General features: G+C 37.4%; 3 protein-coding genes across 4 annotated transcripts in view; all 3 read left to right on the top strand.

Moving 5' to 3' along the window:
- Positions 1-8,614, top strand: part of LOC125488479 (scavenger receptor class B member 1-like) — a 41,379-nt gene extending 32,765 nt beyond the window's left edge. For both annotated transcript variants that reach the window (XM_048632032.1, XM_048632031.1), the window contains exons 5-14: positions 978-1,122; positions 1,669-1,810; positions 3,900-4,100; positions 5,156-5,275; positions 5,726-5,849; positions 6,602-6,745; positions 7,463-7,581; positions 7,825-7,953; positions 8,038-8,422; positions 8,553-8,614. In XM_048632032.1, the coding sequence (XP_048487989.1) occupies positions 978-1,122; positions 1,669-1,810; positions 3,900-4,100; positions 5,156-5,275; positions 5,726-5,849; positions 6,602-6,745; positions 7,463-7,581; positions 7,825-7,953; positions 8,038-8,295 (1,382 nt within the window). In that variant the 3' untranslated portion in view covers positions 8,296-8,422; positions 8,553-8,614. The remainder of the gene's footprint in view (positions 1-977; positions 1,123-1,668; positions 1,811-3,899; positions 4,101-5,155; positions 5,276-5,725; positions 5,850-6,601; positions 6,746-7,462; positions 7,582-7,824; positions 7,954-8,037; positions 8,423-8,552) is intronic.
- Positions 8,615-10,467: 1,853 nt separating this feature from the next.
- On the top strand, positions 10,468-12,210 carry LOC125491068. The gene is made up of 2 exons (XM_048632062.1): positions 10,468-10,768; positions 11,279-12,210. The coding sequence occupies exons 1-2, from the start codon at positions 10,622-10,624 to the stop codon at positions 12,167-12,169; spliced, it is 1,038 nt and encodes a 345-aa protein (XP_048488019.1). The 5' UTR covers positions 10,468-10,621; the 3' UTR covers positions 12,170-12,210.
- A 565-nt stretch (positions 12,211-12,775) lies between these two features.
- LOC105392382 lies at positions 12,776-20,325 on the top strand. Its single transcript, XM_048631936.1, has 12 exons — positions 12,776-12,913; positions 13,664-13,838; positions 14,338-14,475; positions 15,061-15,146; positions 15,528-16,226; positions 16,801-16,951; positions 17,186-17,265; positions 17,931-18,054; positions 18,457-18,557; positions 19,052-19,623; positions 20,008-20,127; positions 20,295-20,325. The coding sequence occupies exons 1-12, from the start codon at positions 12,887-12,889 to the stop codon at positions 20,323-20,325; spliced, it is 2,304 nt and encodes a 767-aa protein (XP_048487893.1). The 5' UTR covers positions 12,776-12,886.
- The last annotated feature ends 970 nt before the right edge of the window (positions 20,326-21,295 follow it).

The following is a 21,295-nucleotide window of genomic DNA, read 5'->3' as shown; positions in this document are numbered from 1 at the left end:
AGATCTACCTAATAACCTTAACTTAACTGCCAGTATTCGGTAGATAGACTTACTTAATGAAACTAGTAACTAGTTACTCTACTTTACGACACGAAATCTCAAGACGTTTAGAGCCCCGGCTTTTTCTAATGATAAATCCGTCAAAAATCACATTTATTTAAGTATTTCTTGTCCTCCACAATTGAACCCTAAAACAAACATCCGCATTAAAACCTCTGTACCTACATTTCCGTTTATTTTTCAAATTTATTCAAAAATTACAGTATAATTATCGACCAGGCGCTATTGACCGTGGCATAGTTATTTAACCAATTAAACAGTTCTGCTAATTGCGTTGAAATATCACCTTTAACTCTACAAACATAAGGTTAAACAAACAACGGTCCAACTGCAAAAATAACATTGTAAGATTGCAATCTTAGCTATGCGTTTTATGGCCCTTAACGGTTTTGAAATTAGAGTGGTTTTAGCGTAAAAAAATAGTTAGAATTGAGGTTTTCCCTGAACTTCGCAGTATGTCACCGGTTGTTATGTGTGGTTACGTGTATTATGCTATTTAAAAGATGGTGTCATATTTTTAATCTGCTTTTATTACCAACTGTGGTCATTTTTATGCGTTAGACATAGCAAGGATGCTTTACTGGGCGATAGTTTATTTATTTATTTATATACACTTTATTGTACACATACACAAGCAAACATAAAAGAGAACAGTTAGATACCTACCTAACTTGATTCAGCATGATTGGATAGTAAAACATTCCCTTCTGGAAGATTGCAAGCACCTAACGCACCATCCTATACCGCACAAGATGGAATTGGGTATATTGCAACTTCTGAAACGTCCCATCGGGAAAACTTTTTAAACCGAAGCGAAGCTCGCGGGAACAGCTAGATAAAACGAAAAAACTACCCCTTATTCACACCCTATTTAATTATAACCTAGTCTTTTTTCATTCCCTACGTTTCCCCTCCAGGTTTCCCCCCCTACGAGTGGTGGCGCGACCCCCCTGACGAGGTGCGGCTCCGGGTGCATGTCTTCAATGTGACTAATCACGAACGGTGGTTAGCCGGAGTAGACCAGAAGATTGATGTGGAGGAGATCGGGCCTATTGTTTATTTGTGAGTTTTGGTCTATTGTCATATTGTAGAAGCATCCGTTACGTAGTCGAGCTAGCTTTAGTAATCGTATCGTGACTGAACCACTTGAAGTGGTTCTGGACGCTTCCGTGCTTCGGACGGCACGTTACGTTAAGCCGTGGGTCCCGTTTGCTGTTTCGGCAGCAGTCGTGAAGCCTAGTCATAGGCCTTCGGGTGGCTTGAAAACATCTGACAGTTTGGTTGCCCATTTACCCGACAACTCTCTCAGCACAAGCTTGCTTGTGTTGGGGTCCACCAACCCGCACTAGGCCAGCGTGGTGGACTAGGCCTAAAACCATGCAATGGAAGGAGACCCCAGCCCCAGTAGGGAGATGTGATGGGTTGTCAATTGGTGATGATGAACGTCATTCTGGGAGACTTCTAACCTAACCTAACAGGGCTGTCCATACTTAGGTTATGTATGAGTTGTATGACCCTACGTAGGTATACATATTTTTTCCGAAAGCCCTACTCCAACTACACGACGACTCTATACCTTTTATAAACCATATTTCTTCTCAATTCCAGAGAGAAACTCGTCCACTCCGACGTGCAGTTCAACGACAACGACACGCTCACGTACACGGCGACACGGTACCCGATCTACCTGCCGGACGAGAACCGTATCGACCTGAACGCTACTATTATTGTGCCGAATCTTGCCGTGCTGGTTAGTGGATATTTTTATTCTGTTTCAAAATACGTATAGTTCACCGAACTTACGGGGGCATTCTAAACAACTTTTCTACATCCTTTGGGAATACCCGGAAAATAAGCTACTGCCGATGGTAAAAAAAGGATTCTTGTTTGCCAATTTTCAAAAGTTGTAAAGAAAGACCCCTTCAGTCAACTACCCACTTTCTACTATACCTATCCTTTTTGCAACAACCTGTATGTAAACGCCAATTTAAATAAAAACCTTCAGAGTCTGTCTAGCTTTACTAAAATTAAAAATTTCCCGAAATCGTTCGACGTGCTACCCGAGTATAAGTACTTAGTTGTTATTTTGCATTTTTTTATTGTATTTTATTTAATAAGTAAGTAGGCAGGTACTAACTTATTTACATTATCGCGTCCTTATCTTTTGAAGACGGTTCTTTTGTTCTTAGGACATTAATAAAATATTAGAACTTTTCGACAAAGATGACACACCTTTAATTTCTTATGAATAAATAAATTCAGGTTTATACTTTATTATACATTCATTTGTTTAACGTACGCACTTAGTTACATCATGTTTGGCAGACACGTATCGTTGAGATTAATCTAGCATAACTTATCTGTGACCCTCAGAACACGCATTAGATCGAATACTAAATATTCTGAGCCTTTATCCTTTTAATGTTGATCGTATGTTCTGAGATCTACATGCATAAAGACTATGGACTTCCTTGATTTAATTAGGGATAAGGTACCTACTAGGTAGCTTCTGGTATAGACTTAGATAGATACATAGACTGTATAGTGCCACAAACTTATCTGTTCCGGTGACAGCTCACGTAAATGTGTAATATTTCTTCATTTTATAAGATTTAAAGTTTGCCAGTAGTGGTAATTTGCTCTTGTGGTTTCAATAAACCCATCTAATCTATATCAATATATAATTCATTAGTAAATAATGAGATATAGATCAATTTAGTTCGCTCTCACCGGAACAGATAAGTTTGTCGCACTATATATGCTACTGGTAAAGAAACCTTCTTCCTATCGTGTCGCTGACAAACCCAGACCAGAAGGGCTAGCACGAGGCGCAATTAAGACGTGTCAAAAGTTTTGCATTGCGCACATTAACATCGCACAGCCTCTAGCTAGAGCGAGCGCGACGAAGAACTTTTCTCACGTCTTAATTGCGCCCCGTGCTAGCCCTTCAGTTCTATTTAGTATTTGTCACCGACAAAAGCAGACAGCCAAACCGCCAAATCAAACTCATAAACAGTAAGTAGTATAAGTACTTAGCACAAAATGCAAAAAATATATGGTTACTTATGAAGCAGCTGTCTGTAGCTATACTGAAATAATAATTAAATACTTTCAACGAGCACTTAAAATTATAGTTTGTTGTCTTCGAAAGTTTATTTTCGAAAACCTTTTTTTTTAAGTACTTTAATGAAATATCTCTCGCCTCCAAGTCTAGGTTCACAGAGTAGATAGGTTTGCCCTTCACAGAACACCGCTGACCACAGACGTGAACTTTGATGGCGGTTCACCTTGCACGGAGTTACCATTATTATGTACTTGCTCAGATTAGACGCATTGGTACTTGTTAGATTGCTTCTTTAAATTATTGGGTTTTTACTAGTTTTTGTTAGAAGAGAGGAGTAGGTACTTATTGTGTTACTAACTAGACCTATGTCAGTTACACACCTGAAAATATAGAGTATGGAATGTAGCGCAATTGATGATCTGTCGAATAGAACTTCAGTTTATGCCTACTCAAGCGTGAAACTCTGGCCCTATTTTAAATTAAATTTTTTAACAATATAACCATAACATATGTTTATTGTGTAAGTAATGTTAAATAAATAAAACAAAAGTTATTGTAGTTATAAAAAAACATGAAAAATTGAAAATATTCTTAATGAAGAACCGACCTATTTTGAAACTATTGCAAAATTGTTTATTGTCCAATCGTGTTTCTGTTGGTTTAAAGTTTAAACCCATGTAAGTACCTAAGTACCTATTACATAGTTAAGAAAGTCCGATATATTTTTTTCATAACTTATTCTTATGTCTTATGTTTTTTCTTTCTTTAATTCCAGGGCCTAGCCTCCTACCTCCACAACGCTCCATTTTTCGTCCGTTCTGGCTTCCGGTTCCTGGTCAACTCCCGTGGAAGCCCCCTCTTCGTAGAGAAGACCATCTATGAGTACCTGTGGGAGTTCACTGACCCCGTCCTAGACTTGTCCAAGAGCCTGGCGCCTGGACTTGTGCCAGTCAGCAATATGGGCATGTTGGCAAGGGTGAGTTGATATACAGGGTGTTTTTTTTTTGGTGAGGGTGTGTTGTATACATGGTGTTTAAGGTGAAAACTTAAAATTAGTCGATCTGAATTCTTTCAGCATGTGTTATAATACATTTTGTTAGGAAAAGCGCATGTTTTGTGCGACCCCCTTTCGGATGCACTGTTTTGCACATTTCGTACAGTTTGGTGTAAAAACACTGACCCCTTCAGTTTCTATTTTCACTCGTAAGGGGTAAGGTTTCCTAGTCCTAGACTGTACAACGTTCGATATTGAAATAGACAGAGATTCGTGGACGTAATGATATTAAGTAAAAATTCGTGTTCTTAGGAACCAAAGTAATAATTATTTCCGTAATAGCCAACCTAATAATCAACTACTCACCTATGATTTTACCAACAGTAAGGTCAGAATCGGCAAGTTTGTCACTGTTCAAATATTATACTTCACACGTCCAACATCAATATTAGCTGACCGTGTGAACTTGGACCTTGATTTTAGCTACACCTTCCTATTGTTGACCTTTAGGTATTTGCGATTGACTCAAGTATAGTTCTGAAGTCCTAGCACGGGCCGCAAGACGAGCTTCAGGATGTGACAAAAGTTTTCCGTCGCGCTCGCTCTTGAGTGAGTGCGTTGCAAAACTTTTGTCACGACTTAAATGCGCCCCGTGCTAGCCCTTCTGAAGGCCTAGAATGGGACGGAAGATGCGTTTCAGGATGTGACAAAAGTTTTAAGTCTCACTGGCTCTCGAAGCCGAGCAATATTGGATGCCTGTGTTGGGGTTCACCAGGCATCAACTTGCACTAGTCCCGCATGTTGGACTAGCTATATAGGCCTATAACCCTTCCTTCATTGAAAAGAGACCCGAGCCCCAGCAGTGGGGATGTGTTGGGTTGTGATGATGAATAAATACTTATTCTAATTTGTATCAATGCTTATATTGTATTCCCAGATTTACGCAAACTTGTAATAATTGTTAGGTAACTATATTGATCTCAGGTTTTCGAAGACTTGTAATATTTACTTCATTTTTATTCTAATTGTATCCCCAGATCTACGCGGACTTCGTGGACCAGATGACGGTGTGGGTGGGCCCGCGCTGGGGGCACGAGCGCTTCTTCCAGATCCACCGGTTCAGGGGACACCCGCAGCTGCCAGGCTACGATGCTAATGTAAGTAATCATTATACTTACAGTTTATCCCTTAAGGCTTAACCCTCAGGTAATATAGGTAACCCTTGAGTTAAGGGCGAAAACCAGTGAAATAATTAGAATAGACTATTACTATTTATTAGGTACTATAACGCGCAGCAGAGCGATAAAATGACGCGTCCTTTTACAGAGCCTTTAAACGGCAATGTGTATTCAAATTATTACATTCGTTTTCGCCCTCAACTTGAGGGATTAAAGTTAAAAAAGTGGGGGTCCTTAGACACTATTACCGATTAGGGGATATCTGACCCCTCACAGAATGGCAATGCCATCTCAGGGTCAGGTTTCTGTGCCTCATACCGTATGCGGAGATATAAAAAAAAATACTCGGCAAACTACTAACGCTATCTATGGTTTTTAACTAGAAATTATATTTATATATTTTTTCAACCACTATCCTTATTACTCCAGGAGTGCCCCGACCGCATCACAGGCTCCACCGAGGGCGTGATGTACCGTCAGCACCTGACGAAGCAAGACGTGCTGCTGTACTGGAGGAAGACCGTCTGCAAGCTGATGCCGCTGTATTTTGACAGTGAGTGGTTTGAGTGCCCTTAGGCCTAGTTTCACCGTACTCTGTTAGATCATAACAAGGGATTAGTTGTTGGCTTTTGACTCATCTGTCTGTCAAGAATTTAATATGGAGATGACGTATAATTTGATGAACTAATCCCTTGTTATGAATAGTTATGATCTAACCGCCCAGTATGATGAAACTGGTGCTTATCCTTAAATTTCTGTAGCTGATAACATGTGGTTGCAGCTTCTTGCAGTCCTTTTCCGTAGATCCATGATAGGCATTAGGGTAGGCACATGCTGGGACGCAGATGACCCATGCCAGGCAAGCTGTGGCAAGGTAGTCATGAGAATGCGAGAGCATGATCTGCTGTGGGTTAATCATAATGTAAGCTGTTATCTTCTTTTTATCATCCATTAAAAATCGTTTACATAAGTAAGTTAATAGGCGACTTCAAAAAAGGGATGCTCGATAATAGCCTCCAATCCAAGTTATTCCTTTTTATGTTCGGGCACCCTGGACAGTCAGCGACTGTCACTGACTGGCTAATTTGATCAATAAGGTGTCAGAACTACTAGTCTAGCTCTAGTATTTTACGCCGTCTAGGTATAGCTGATATATGCCTCTTCTTGTGACCGTGCCACATAGCGCATGTTTACTCACGCACTCTTCGTTTCCTTCTCTACAGGCGTTATACTTTCATAACCCCATCACTTACAACTTACGAACTGCTAAACACTTTTCAACTAACCCCCTTAACCCCTCCACAGCGGAACTGGTGGTAGACGACGTGCCAGTCTACAGATACAATCTATCAGAAGTGGTGTTCAGTCGCGTGAGGAACGGCACGGATTGCTACGACACCGAGCCATCCCTACCGGCGGGGGTCAGCGACGCTTCCAAGTGCTACTATGGTGAGAATACTTAATACATAGCTTTAGGCCTAGTTTCACCATAGTCTATTAGATCATTAACAACAATAACAACCCTGTTACATTTTATGTAATCCTAACTATCCTAACTTAATATTATAAATTCGAAAGTAACTGTGTCTGTCTGTCTGTCTGTCTGTTACTCTTTCACGCCAAAACTACTGAACGGATTTGAATGAAATTTGGTATAAATATGGTCTAGACCCTGGGAAAGAACATAGGCAACTTTTTATCCCGGAATTCCCACGGGAAAACTTTTTAATGCGAAGCGAAGCGCGCGGGAAAAGCTCTTTAAAATAAAATTATACTTACGCCATTTTTTACTTAGTTAAATTCCTGACAGACGTGTCAAAAGTCAACAACTAATCCCTTGTTATAATGTAACAGTGGTGTTAATGATCTAACAGAGTATGGTGAAACTAAGCCTTAAGCTGCATCCTCAGTAGGCAAACTGTATCGGTTTATTACGTATTCCTTACGTAATAAAACTAATTAACCTTTCGTTTGGTCATTAAGACCAAAAGACTCGACTCTCTCCACTTACGTTCCTTGCCTCAAAGTTTTATAAACTCAAAGGACTTACAAAGTCAAGAAAGGTTTTTGACAGTTTCGAAGTTCCAAAATCGTCCGACAGATGGCCACTGGCCTGTCGTTTTTTATGAACTACCTATATTTTTCTAAACCGTATTTCCGTCACAGACTTCCCGATGGTGATATCGTACCCGCACTTCTACACGGGCGAGCCGGCGCGCGACCGCTACGTCACCGGGCTTCAGCCGAACCGGGACAAACACAGCTCGTACGTCATTGTTGAACCGGTAAGAATACTAAAGATAGTGTAGATATCACTCCGAAATAAAATTGTACGAAATCCTCAGAACAATAACGACCTCACGCCGAATAGATACTTTTTTAAATACACTCTTCTACGCAACAGGGCCTTAGATTGTTAATATTTTGAGCGCTAAATAGGTATTTCTATAAAAAAAATCTGCCTTAATAGCCGAAGAGATGGAGCTTTGCGAGGTACATTGCGATTTAAACACAAATTTGTTTTCCAGCTCACAGGAACACCGTTTAGATCTGTAGCCAGAATGCAGAGCAATCTACGGATACACGACCTGTCCGGATTCTCTTCGGAATATGACAAGTTCTCCAATTTGATCCTGCCCCTTTTCTGGGCAGAATATGTAAGAGCACACCCTTTCCTATTATGACTCAATTGTACCCTGTTAAAAAATAATTATTAATCGATACTATTTGTTTGTTTCCAGAACCAAGAAGGCCTGCCGGACTACATCCGTCTGACGATATACTACATGGTAGTCGTCCTTCCACCGGTTTCTAAAGCATTGTTATCATTTTTCCTTCTATGCGGCTGCTATCTCATAGCAAAGCAGATTTATACTCATAAGCTGAAAAGTGAAAGACTCAGTGCCACTCTGCCATTTAAAAATAAAAACGTCAATAATTTGGCGAGAAACAAACTTTTTAATTATGAAAAGGAAACGTTTTTGAAGAAACCAAGTTAATTTTTGTTCTTTTTAGTCGATGCAATGTTGAAATTCAGGCTAGATAATTACTAAAAGAATAAAAATAAGACTGACTGTGTTTTTAAAATACGTTTTGAATATTTTAATAACAAAATACGTAAGAGTTGTAGGGCCTTACCACAAAAACTTAGACAGTGTTTAACAGGTTTTTAGCGCTGTCAATCGCCTACAAAATCTGTCAAATTTCGTTTTAAACACTTGTTAAACAGTGTTTAACGTTTTTTGTGGTAGCACAGGTAGAGTCCGACAACGCTTACTTTCCAACAGGTTAAGGCCTAGTTTCACAATAGTCTGTTAGGCGTGTTTTGAAACTATACAAGGCCAGAACGCACCCATAGTGTACTAGCACTGTATAGTTTCAAGTGAAAAAAAAAATATTTTCCTTGAAAATATACACGATTTGTGCGTACTAATCGCGTATACTTTCAAGTTGAGATTTACTGAATCGTGCTTGAAAATATACATTGCTATTACGCACATTGCTTGTTTGGCGTACTTGTCGCATATAATTTATACCTACATGCTGATTCGGTTTTACTTAACTATTTCGGTAAATGTACACATGACTACAATTTACTTATTCTGACTGCCATACCTAAAGAATGTTATTAAATAAAGATGAACAAGCTCTAATTTGATTGATAAATTGATATTTATAGCAATCATACTTGCAAGTAAGAATACTAATATCTTATTATTTATATGAAGTAAGAGTAATACCTACTACACTCACGAGAAATGAAAAAGTTCCAGTGGCGATAGCTCCTGAACGGAAAAGACTAGCTTAATGACGCCGTCGGAAATATTAAAGTACAATTAACAGCGCATCAAAATATTATTATTACCAACTAAAAACGTAAATTTTGATCAAATTCTATATTAAATTAAATGTTTGAAAAATTCTTGGTAATTTATTTATTTATTTATTTATATACACTTTATTGCACACATAAAACAAATTTTACACAGAAGCATTTTAAAACATAGGCGGACTTATTGCTAAAAAGCAATTTCTACCAACGAACCTTTGATTGGTAGTTATCGGTTGAATATAATGTAAGCTCTTAAAATAAATTTGGTGTTGACATTTTGCAACTTCGACTTATTGATTGCTCGTGAGTATATTACTCTATAGACCTATTAGAAACCTCCTGTAGGTTGGCTGGTAGAAAATGCTTTTAGCATTAAGTCCACCTTTTGTACACTTATGTTATATTTGTGCAATAAAGTATTAAATAAATAAATACATATTTTTCATCAAGTTTTGGGGAGCCTACCCTATCTATCTATGGGTATTAATTATAAAAACCTACTACCTGGTAACTAATCACGTATACTTTCAAGTGGTCGCATTGCCGCGTGGCACTTGAAAATATACACGATTAGTACGCAGTGGTAACTGCTGCAGTATATTTTCAAGCCATAATTTTGGCCAAACTTACTTGAAAATATACGCGATTAGTGCGTAATGGCCTTGTATACTTTCAAGTAAATCATGGCACCATTTTAATTTGAAACTATACGTGAGCAGTCCCACCCTCTGCGTTCTGGCCTTGTATAGTTTCAAAACACGCGTCTGTTAGATATGTCAAAAGTCAACAACTAATCCCTTGTTGTAATGTAACAGGGGTGATAATGTTCTAGAAGAGTATGGTGAAACTACGCTAAAATATGAAGGAATTCTGGTTGCCCTATATGAAAGAAGGAAAATACCTATAGTTGCTTTGATTGAAACTTTTTGATACTATAATATTTGCACTTGTTTCAGTTCCAAGGTAGCGTTGTCGAACATTTAATTATGTTACTTAAGTAAGTGAAAATAACATGTTTCTCTAAAAAACCATGACAAATAGTTAAAATTTATAACAGTTTTCTGTTTAGTATGGAATTTATTAGTTAAGACTTTGTGGGGGTTAGATAGAACTAATTTTAAAAACTGTGATTGTTCCTAATAAATTAAAAAAATGAAGCTTTCGATATATTGCTCAGTGTTATTTAGCTATAAGATTTTTTACCAAAATAAAATTATATAAAAGTTTTTGAGTTTTTAGTTGTGTAACTAGTTTGTGTACTTACTGAAAATATTGATAAGTATCGAAGCTCAGAATAAACAATATTATACTTACCTACCAGTGCTTTGACATCTACGCAACAGGGTCTTCAACTTTTCAATGTCAAATACCGCGGGTGCTTGCAAATTTTTCTGCTTACCAAACAAAATGGAAAAACTTTTCAAGTGATAGGTAAATCTTTTCGTGACTGAAAATTACAGTGATAGTATTAATCCAATGAAAATCCATTCGTTATGGATCCTAAAACATTAGATAGCATAGGTGTGAACCAAAGTAACCGAAACGGTTGGATTTTGTGTCCATCCAAAACTTTTCCGGGCAAATATTATTATTTTAACGTGCTTAGTGGGGAAGCCGCATGGTGCCTTAGCGATAATGAGGTAAGTAAAGACTTTCTTGAACACAGGAATACTAATTTACAAAAAAAAATACCGGCTAGATTTATAGGTAGGTACTTGCACTAGGTTAGATCCAAATAAGAAACGATGGTAATAGCTTTTCTAAAGAAACTTGAAAACAGACAGGGTGCACCTTCAGCAACGCATTAACTTATGGCATTTCATGAATGCAATTACGAAGGTTTTTGTTGCAAGGAAATTTATTATGGAGAGACAATCTTTATTAACTTAAGTGTATCTTCATTTACTTAAATAATACTATTTACTGTAAAGGTGAGAGGTAAACGTAGTTGTAAAAAATAGTTATTAAAAATAAAAATCATACACATTTCTGTTATACATAGCTGTAAAGCCGTGCCAATCTGGTCAGATTATGTTATCTAATAATTTTGCTGTATGTTAAAAAAAGGTATACCTACACAACACAATGTAATAACAATTACTGCACATTAATAAGTGATTCCAGAAATTAATAATTAAAGATTGTTCCAGAAACTCAAATGTCCAAGTAAAGCAGACAACTGCCACAGCTACCCCGAACCTTCAGGTGTACTGAATGACATGCCCACCAATCCTTACAACACCAGTAACTTTACCACAAAACCTATCTACAAACCGTCTCAAAACTTTGGCACTCAGTTTGATACATCCACACCGATGTTTGATAGACCAATGTTCCCGCAATACTTGTCACCTTATATACCATATATGTCTCAGCCATGGATGGCACCAATGATGCAGGACAACCAAAGAAACTATGCACCAAATATATCAAAAACTGTACAAAATTCGGTACACAAATTCCACGAAACCCCAATAATAGTGCAGCAAACCTCTGTACCACTGTCCCAGAGGTTTAATCTGCGGTTAAACATCAAAAGGGTTATATCATTTGACGTAAAATCGAAAACTACAAAGATGGTGCAAACTGACGACCCTACTGTGACTGAAAAGGCTATAGACGGTAAATGTATAATTAAGAAATTTAAGAATCCGTTAACTAAATCAAAGTGCGTAGTGACTAGTACAGATATGCATACTGAAGAGTCACACTTTGTACCATCAAGAAAAAGGACCTTGTCGGACAACTCTGAAATAGTCAGGAGAGATTATGTACAAAAAAACATTACATCCAATACAAAGTTGGAAACAGTGTGTTTGAATACAAATTTGTCTCAAAATTCTAAAGCAAAGTCTCAGGATAGTGTAGAAAATGGTACAAAAGATGATAGAGATGAAGAGATTGTGGAGCTTGCTGAAAATGATCTGAGGCTTATTTTGCTAGCCAAAAGAAGAAGGAAGTTAGTTGACACAGGATCACTAGCGAGAGAAACTGAAATGAATCATTTAAAAGGTATACCACTATCTCTCTCACCCGACTGAGCTACCACCGCTCATAAATCCTAATCCTAACTTAATATTATAAATGCGAAAGTAGCTGTGTCTGTCTGTCTGTCTGTTACTCTTTCACGCCAAAACTACTGAACGGATTTGGATGAAATTTGGTATACATATGGTCTAGACCCTGAGAAAGAACATAGCCTACTATTTATCCCACAGGAAAACTTTTTAAGGCTAAGCGAAGGTGTACATCTAGTAATCTATTCTTTTCTATTCTCTGTGGGGGTGTAAGTACCTGCACCTGGCACTCTCGAGTGGAACCTTTGTGGATATCCCCAAGGTCTAAATTGCCTTCCTAAGCTTGGACCATTGCCCACCACGCTGGTCCACTGCGGGTTGGTGGGTTCACATATCTAGATGTGCTAAATCTAGATATGCAGGTTTCCTCACAATATTTTCCCTCACCGTAAGAGCGATGGTATACATTGTACTTAAGTTAAAAGAACTCATTGGTACATGTCAGCGCCGGGATTCGAACCCGCATCTCTTACGTGAGAAGCGGGCGCTTACCCGACTGAGCTACCACTGCTCCGCACCATCTAGTCATCATAAATCCTCATTATTTCATACATTTTTTTTTCAGAAAAACTCGCAAAAACGACTGTGGAAAATAATGAGAAACCCGAAAGGTTGCCAGCAAAGAAAAGAGTGTCATTCAGTTTTGACTATGACAAGACTGATTTGGAGAGTGTCAGTTCTATGCCAAGTGAAGTCTATGGATTTGCTGTAAGTATAGTGTATGCAGATAATAAAAAAATATGTGAATGTTGGGTGGTCATGGTCACATGCTATCTCATAGGCCGTTATTAGATTTTTTGTCAAGAAGTTAGTTTTAAAATAACTGAAAACATTTATTTCTTGCAGAAATGTAATTGCTTATAACTTCTAGACTCCTAAACTTACAGAACTTAAGCTTTTAAGGGCGACTTGCACAAACATATTAAATCTAGTTTTAGTGTTAAATCTCGATTTAAGCCATAAATTTACATGGACTGACGTTTGAGATTTGACACTAAGATTTAATATGTTTGTGCAAGTGGCCCTAAGTGTGCCAATCACGAATATCTTCGACTCTAGTCGATAGGTAAATCAATTTATAGTCACCCCAATATTTGTATTTTGTTACATCTTGATTAGCGCCCCTGTCGGTAACTATAGAAACTAATAAAACGCATACAAACTCATATTTAACTAATTTATTTAATTACCGATCGACTAGAGTGACACTTATGACCTCCTTTCTTCATACCATAAGTAGATAGATAGATAGATCATTCTTTATTGCACACAAAAACAGAAATTACAATAGAATATGCACAATATAGACGGTACAAAAGGCGGCCTTATTACTAAGAGTAATTTCTTCCAGACTACCTCGTAGGAGAGAAATTATACAAAAGAAAAGGGGAAAGTGCAAAAAATTACAAACATAACTTATATAAGTAATATACTTTAAATATATTTCCTCATCCACAGCCCACCACATATCCTCAACAACCGTGCCACCTCGATCCATTCATCAAGCCATACAACATCCAGAGACTCCGTAGTCTGGGCAGAGACTCTTGCAACAAACATCTTTGGTACATAGTCGCTGACACACAGATACTGATGGGACACTTAGCTTTCGTTGACATGTTGGTGCGGATGGGTAAGCTACTTTTTAAACGGGTGTTATAAGTTGTGAGAGTGGCACGTAACACTGACTAGTGCCAATGGTCCTAGGTCGCATAAATATTTGTCTCAGATCTCGAATTTTCTGTATTATGTGATGTCACCAAGCATGTAATTATGGATATTAGGGGAAAAAAAACCTCCAATGTCCAAAGTTGGAAGAGGCAAGCAGTGCAGTAGATTATTATGGGCTGGTTCATTTGGTTTCGATTTCTGCCTGACAAGTTTCAATTTCTCCATTCTCGGTTAGAGCATAACCAGGGAGTAGTGGTTAACTTTTGACGCGTCTGTCATGAATTTTATATGGAGATGACGTTTATAAATCAATCCCTGTCGGTTAGATAACTGACAATGGAGATAATACAGTCAACTGCAAAAGTGTACAGATTCAGCTTTTCAAAACAACATTTCATCATGATTTTTCCCCAACATGTTAAAGGCTTAAGCGATTATTTTATCTGTTTTCCAACCCGCAGACCCGCAATGCCGGCTGATGGTGTCCCACGCTACCCGCACAGAGTTATTGTCTCTGGGCGGCGGCGACAGTCGCGGGCGCCCCCTGGCGGAGACCGCGCGCCGCTGTCTGAGGCTGCTGGCCGACTGTACAGATGTTGGTATGTTGAACTACAGCGAAAATTTTATTTGAGCTACACGGGTTCTTTATCGACGGCGATAAACTAAGTGTAATGCGCTTATTGCGCGTTCCACCAATCACACCGTATTTACTGCGAATCGCATTTTGTGACGTTTATCTAGCAACAGCAGATGTTGCAAAAATATATGCTTTTTACTCCCGAGTCCCCGTTGTTCTATGCTTTTTACTAATAAAAAAACTAAGTTGAAAACTGATTCTGGAGGTCATACTGAACTACTTTTCTTCTAGGAATTTTGCAAATTCACAAAAAAAAATTGGTTACGTGACTTTTTGTTATGGGATCTTCCATTTTTTCACTAATATACTGAAGTCGTGAAACAAAATTTTTCGAAAATGACTCCCCTAGATTCACACCCGATCGGCTTAGTAATACCACGATTGCAACATGTGTATTGCACTTCGAACATTATCTATGTCTGCACATTTCACATCCGTCATACTTTGATGTCATGTGTGATCATGATGACATCAGGCGAAAGCTACACTTGCATTTGATTATAAGCTTAGTATAAAAGTTAAAAAATATATTTTTCTATATTTTCAGAAAGAGAAGAAATACGCATTAACATTATTGATGAAAACGGAATTGTCAATTGTTGCAAGAAACTTGCTAGAGATCGCTATCATGTGGTAAGTCCACCTATTTGTGTACAACATAACAGCAATGTCCTAATGTGCTCCCTCGTGTTGTAGGCAAAGGTGCATTGCTGCACCTAAGCTAGGGTTCTGCCAAAACAACGTAAAACATAAAAGGGTTCTGTAGGGTAGACTATTCGAGAAATTTACTCTGTATTTTTATTTATTTAGATAGACATTTATTCATATAAATTTACAACATACAACATACTTACCCTAACAAGAATATTTTAAGTACTACAAAAAAGAGGATTGTTAACAGTGTTGTGTATATTTTATGTTGTGACAGTAAAAGGCCTCTGACTCAGCTGCTGAGTCTCAGCATGAAGCTACAGTAAGACTGCAGCGCTGATATTACTAAATACATATTTTCAGGTTCTCATAACCGACGATGAAGATTTGAAACACGAAGCAAAAATATCCGGTATTCAAACGTTCACTTTACAAGAACTGAAAGATTTCATCTCAAACGATACATCTGTACAGTTGGACCTCAGCAGCATTAAAATCACTGTAGATAATGTTACAGTCAAAGAAAAATCATCCATTTTTGACGCACAAACGAAATCGCCGTTTAAAAATCTAGCGAATATTGAAGAAAGTAGGCAAAACCAAGTGGATAAAGGTATAAATTGCAATGAATCTATGACTTCATTCGAAATGGACATAAATGGCGAAATATCTAAAGTGGTAGACGCTCAGACATCGCCAATATTTTTCGGCGAAAAATCTACCAAAAACGTAACAATAACTACCGGAAACGTAGCAAATTATACCGGAAATCATGACAATTCTACTACAAACATAGAAATCGGAAATCATGGGGAAACTTTCGGTTGCAATATGCCTTTTGAAAGTCCATCTTTGCTACCAAAATACAATGTCAATAATGACCTATGGGGTTTGATAAATTACCAGAAGAAACCTTCTAAAATGTACCAAGAGGTAGAAAAGGAATTAAAAGTATATTGTGAAAAAAATACGGCTATGGAGGATAATTTTGAAAACAGGAAGGATGAATTAATTTGCTGCTATGTTCAGACTATGGAGGATGTTCTTACCAACGTATTACAGGTAAGTGTTTGTATACTATAGTTGTACTCTAGACTTGGCTTCTCGCACTATTATTTCATTACATCTTCATAATTATGTGAACCCACCAACGCGCAGTGGACGAGCGTGGTGTGAAATGGTCCAAGCTTAAGGTCTTCGCACATTATAACAACTCACCGGCGACTCGACTCTATGCTAGACATTGATATTTAAGCCCTGTGTCATATGTTCAAGGTTCAATTTCAAAAAATGACATTTAGTTTTCGATGCGTAGGCCACTGGCGTACTGCGTAGGCGTTGTACACTACTTTGTAATCATTTTTGAAATTAAACCTTCAAGATATGACACAGGGCTTAAATATCAATGTCTAGCATAGAGTCGAGTCGCCGGTGAGTTGTTATAATGTGCGAAGACCTTTAGGAAGGCAGTTTAGACCTTGGGGATATGCACAAAGGTTCCATTCGAGTGTGCCAGTTGCAGGTACTTACACCCCCACTGAGAATAGAATAGACTTACATATACTAGTATAAGGTCACATAGTTACTAACACATTTTATGGCTCAAATACTATCTGAAAATGATATTATTCCACAGAACGAGGCAACCACCTCCAACAGCCTCCAACCTCCGTGGTACTTGCACGAGGTGCTAGAATGTGTCAAGAGAATGTTCCAGAATGACACAAGAATGACATACGTGGTGGAACAACTGTCGGGTTGCGTGCAGAAGTGTGGGAATAAGAATGGTATGTTGATTTTAGAGTAATTTTGAAAAATTGACGTTCGTCAGAAAAAAATATATTTATACGATGAATAAAAACATTTGACTTGACTTTTTCCTTGTGATCAGACTCTAGCTACTTATAAATTAAAAGTACCTAATATAAAAATAATTATTAGCTCTCCACTCGTATCTGCTTTAAAGGATACAAATTAATCAATTGATGGTTAAATAATAACTAAAAATAATAATTTTTCAGGTACATTGAAAATAGACATAAAGTTCACCGATTTCATTACAATAGTGGGATACGGTGTTTTGCTCATAAGATATTTGAAGGTAAGAAATACACAAAATCTGTATTTAATTTTGTTACAGAGAGTGAGAGTTTATAAGTACCTAATCATCGTTTTGCTTAGTGTACCCGACGTACAAAGCCCCCCTCCTTATAATAAAACGCATTATTCTACTCTGAAACCGTAGAATAAAACAGATTCTCCATTCATTTCGGTTGCATTTATGATTAGCTAGTACGAGGTGCGACACAGTTTTTTTTGTGGTTTCCTTATTTTTCTCTAAAACCCATACCCGCACATTTTACACTCACACAAAATTTTTATTTCATCTAATTATTTGACCGTCAAGACCACGACACATGCAACTCGGTATTGTCATCATACAGATACATGAATAGATATTTATTAACAAACATCTGATCGCTGTTATTTTGTATCTTTATATTATTTTCTTTTCTAAATTCCATCCTCGCACATTTTACACTCACACAAAAATTTACTTAAACTTTGTAAAATATAGCATGTCAATCAAACGTCGCGTCGTAAGACTCAAGCTACATTATACAAAGTACTTGTAACAGCTGGTATTTTGTCGTTTATATTTTCATCTCTTTAAATCTATTCTCATTTTGTTTTTGTATGTGTCCGTAAATCTTGTTCTCACTGTTTGTCAATCTTAAATCTATTCCCACACATTTTACACTCCAGGACCGCGACACAAGCAACTCGGACTTGTCGGAAGCGGAGCAAGCTCTAAATGACGTCCTGAGTGCGCCGGCCGACTTCCCCACCGTGCATAGAGACCCCGAGCCGGAAGGGGATACTGAGAAATGTGAGTTTTAACGTTATGATGTAGTTAATTCTACAGGATGTTGCAAAAAGGGTATACACTAAGCCTGAACGTAATAAATTGAATTTCGAATTTTGAAAAAAAAAGTAAACGTAGTACATCTGCTTAACACTTCAAAAAGGGAGGGTTATTTTTAAATTTAAGTTGGTATTGGATTTTTAACAAAGATTATTTATATGCTACGATTCACGGTATTAAACGCTGACCGATGATCCAAAATCATTTGCGTGTATTGCGCAACAGAACAATACAAACTCGTCCACTCTTCAACGATTTCCAACTTGCAAATATTCCTTTTTCCTTACAGTAACATAAACCTATGATATTATATTAATTTCGCTCAAACATATTTTTTTATTCATTTTCACCATTTTACACTTCCAGTAATAAAGAAGCCTACAGACGTGCTAGAGTACCTGAAGAAGCACTACCCGGCGTGGCGCGCCCTGAGCGAGTCCTCGCCCACACTCAGCGCCAGGGACACGGTCAGTATCATCATCATCATCATCATCATCATCATCGTTCTTACTCCGTGGCAAACTTAAATAGCGTCGCACAATATTAGAATCTTAAAATATAGCTGGACACAACTAGCAAAATTTATCAACGATACGGTCAGTCTGCTTGTCATCATTATCATCAGCCATTAGTAATGTACTGCTGGACAAAAACCTCATTCAAGGAGCGCTACATAAAATATATGTTGAGTTGAAATTACATTAAATATATTTATGCACAAAAAGCCCTGGGTGTATATGTACTAAGGACAGCTGATACGTCATTCGAGGGGCTCATTTCGCCTACCCTATCTATAAACATCGAGAAACGATTGAAGCGTTCTTAAATTTCCAAAAGTCGTGGAACAAAATATGTTTAAAATGAACCCCAGAATCACTCCTTTTGCCTGTTACTCCGTTTGTGTCTGAAATTGCGCTTATACCACTTTTGCATAACACCCTGTATGTTTATTAATTTCCAGGTGGAACTAGCTCCGAATAACGAAGTGAAAATCGTGCGAACTTTCGGTCGCGACCTGAAGAAGTTGAAATTCGACAACGACAAAAACATGACTGTGGAGAAATCACCAAAAATACCCACCAAAGAACCTAAAACTACCAACACAGTCAACAAAGAAATCAAAACTACTAATAACAACACACAAATCATCAGAAACGTAGATGCTATAAAAGAATTCGAAGACAAACTGAAATCTAGCATAGATCTAGACGCACTGGACTACGATGAATCTAACAACAATATAACAGACATCCAGGCTGATACTATATCGAATAACATGACAAAATATTTGGAGCTAAGTGACAATTCTACCAACATATCTCAGTATTGCAATATACATGAACCTGATGTAATAATAGAAGAACATAGTGATAAGAATGGAAATCTAGTATTCAATGAAGATATGTCAGCCAGAGATGGATACACCATAGACAGTGGTATTGAGAACTCTTTGGATGGCAGTCAAGCTTTTTCGCTGGTGAAACTGTTTTTTACCGAGCTGAAAGGGTTTTTTATGTACATTTACGATTTCATGTGAGTATGGTTTAACTGTTTTTTGGTTTTACCTATTGCGTCCTACAGGCCTAACCTATGGTCTCCCACCACCTAGGCTTCCATTTTCCAGTTCTTGTAAAATGCGTCTAAGACCTTTTTTGTCACATTTATTTTCTAATCTACCTATGAAAAAACACGTTTGCTATGCAAGAGTATTTTTATCCTGGTTCACGTTCAGCTTCATAAGTAGCAATACATTTTTGTGACTTGTCAAACTTACAAGCTATCAATTTACATACATTAATCACTAATCTCCGATAGTGAATTTGACAAGGTAAAAAAGTGTAAATTATTACTTATGAAGCCGACTACTTTGATTCATTTCATAGCTTCCTTCATTCCCAACAACATGTTCTATTCCAGTGTAACAACCCAGTCCGAGATGCAACACGGCGGCGTGTCCCCCGCGCGCCGCCTCGCGCTGCAGCAGAAGGCGGAGCGAGCGCAGCGCCGCCTGGCGGAGCTTACGGGAGTTTTGAAGAGGTATAGTGGAGGCTGGTGTTATTTACTTATAGAAAAAAAAACATAGGTATTAATAAGTATAATTACTGTTCCCTATAACAGCTAAAAATAGATAAATAGATAGAATATTCTTTATTTGTACACGCACAAAAACAGAATAAAATTTATAAAGCTTATATAACACATAGGTACAAAATAGACTTCAAATACGTCATTTAAGGGGATTACGAAACCTAAAATGCTAAAGTCGGCTTGATATACTTGATTAGATTGGAAAAACGGTAGCTTCTATCACTTTGAGAAAAATATATATTGTAGCAGAGGGTATACTCAACATGTTATTTGCTTAGAAATTGGTGCAGGATTATAATAAGTATGTTAAAAAAAATTGCAAACATACCATGTCTTTTGCCATTTTTCGACTTATTATGAAAAAACCCTCGAAATCAGAGGGCCCATTTTCATGGAATCTTATATGTATGTGTAGGTAATTAAATTCTTAACAAAGTTACCTTAAAGAGTTGGATTTAATGGACCAGAAGTCAACTTTTTTTGCAAAAAACTAATAAATTCCGGTTTAAAAATGATGACGCCGTGACAGATTTCAGATTTCTTCAGTCGTCGCCCTGGTGGCGGCCTGTTAGGAACGATACCCACGCCATTTTATTTTTAATCAAATATTTCACAAAAACTGATTAAATCAACAAATTATGACTACAAATATTATAATACATATGCATTTGCTATGAAAAGTAAATTTTCTAAACATTTTAGATGGAGAAAAGCCGAAAATTATTAGAAAACATTTTGCCTTTTCGATTTGTTTACATTTTTTACTATAGAGTTACAGATGCATAGATAAAGGTAAACATTACACATAATGACACTTATTAGATTCTCCGAATAAGAACTATACGGTCAATACAGTATGCCAAAGCGCGAGCCTGTTTATATTCTGAGGGGTAATAATTTAACTTTATTTTTTTTAACGGTTGTGTATGCTAGGTAAGCTACACAATATACAGGGTGTTAAAAATTAAGTTCACAATTTGTTTTATTTGAAACCAAAAACCGTAAATTTTAATAATATATATTTTAAGATGTGGTAGTCTGTACACTAAAGGGTGTTCAAAAATAAGTAAGTACTTTTAAACATTTAAGAACTAAAATGTACATATTTTTTTAAATC

The sequence above is a fragment of the Plutella xylostella genome, chromosome 30 (genome assembly GCF_932276165.1).
Source record: "Plutella xylostella chromosome 30, ilPluXylo3.1, whole genome shotgun sequence".
In the NCBI taxonomy this organism is placed as follows: domain Eukaryota; kingdom Metazoa; phylum Arthropoda; class Insecta; order Lepidoptera; family Plutellidae; genus Plutella; species Plutella xylostella.
Note: the sequence above shows the minus strand (reverse complement) of the source record. Positions and strands in the feature narration are given on the sequence as shown.

Excerpts from the sequence above, each read along its gene's own strand:
- LOC125491068 (XM_048632062.1), top strand. The coding sequence starts at position 10,622 with ATGGATCCTAAAACATTAGATAGCATAGGTGTGAACCAAAGTAACCGA. Across the intron at positions 10,769-11,278 it reads GGTGCCTTAGCGATAATGAG|AAACTCAAATGTCCAAGTAA; the intron begins GTAAGTAAAGAC and ends AGATTGTTCCAG.
- LOC105392382 (XM_048631936.1), top strand. The coding sequence starts at position 12,887 with ATGCCAAGTGAAGTCTATGGATTTGCT. Across the intron at positions 14,476-15,060 it reads GGCCGACTGTACAGATGTTG|AAAGAGAAGAAATACGCATT; the intron begins GTATGTTGAACT and ends CTATATTTTCAG. Across the intron at positions 17,266-17,930 it reads TGCTCATAAGATATTTGAAG|GACCGCGACACAAGCAACTC; the intron begins GTAAGAAATACA and ends TTTACACTCCAG.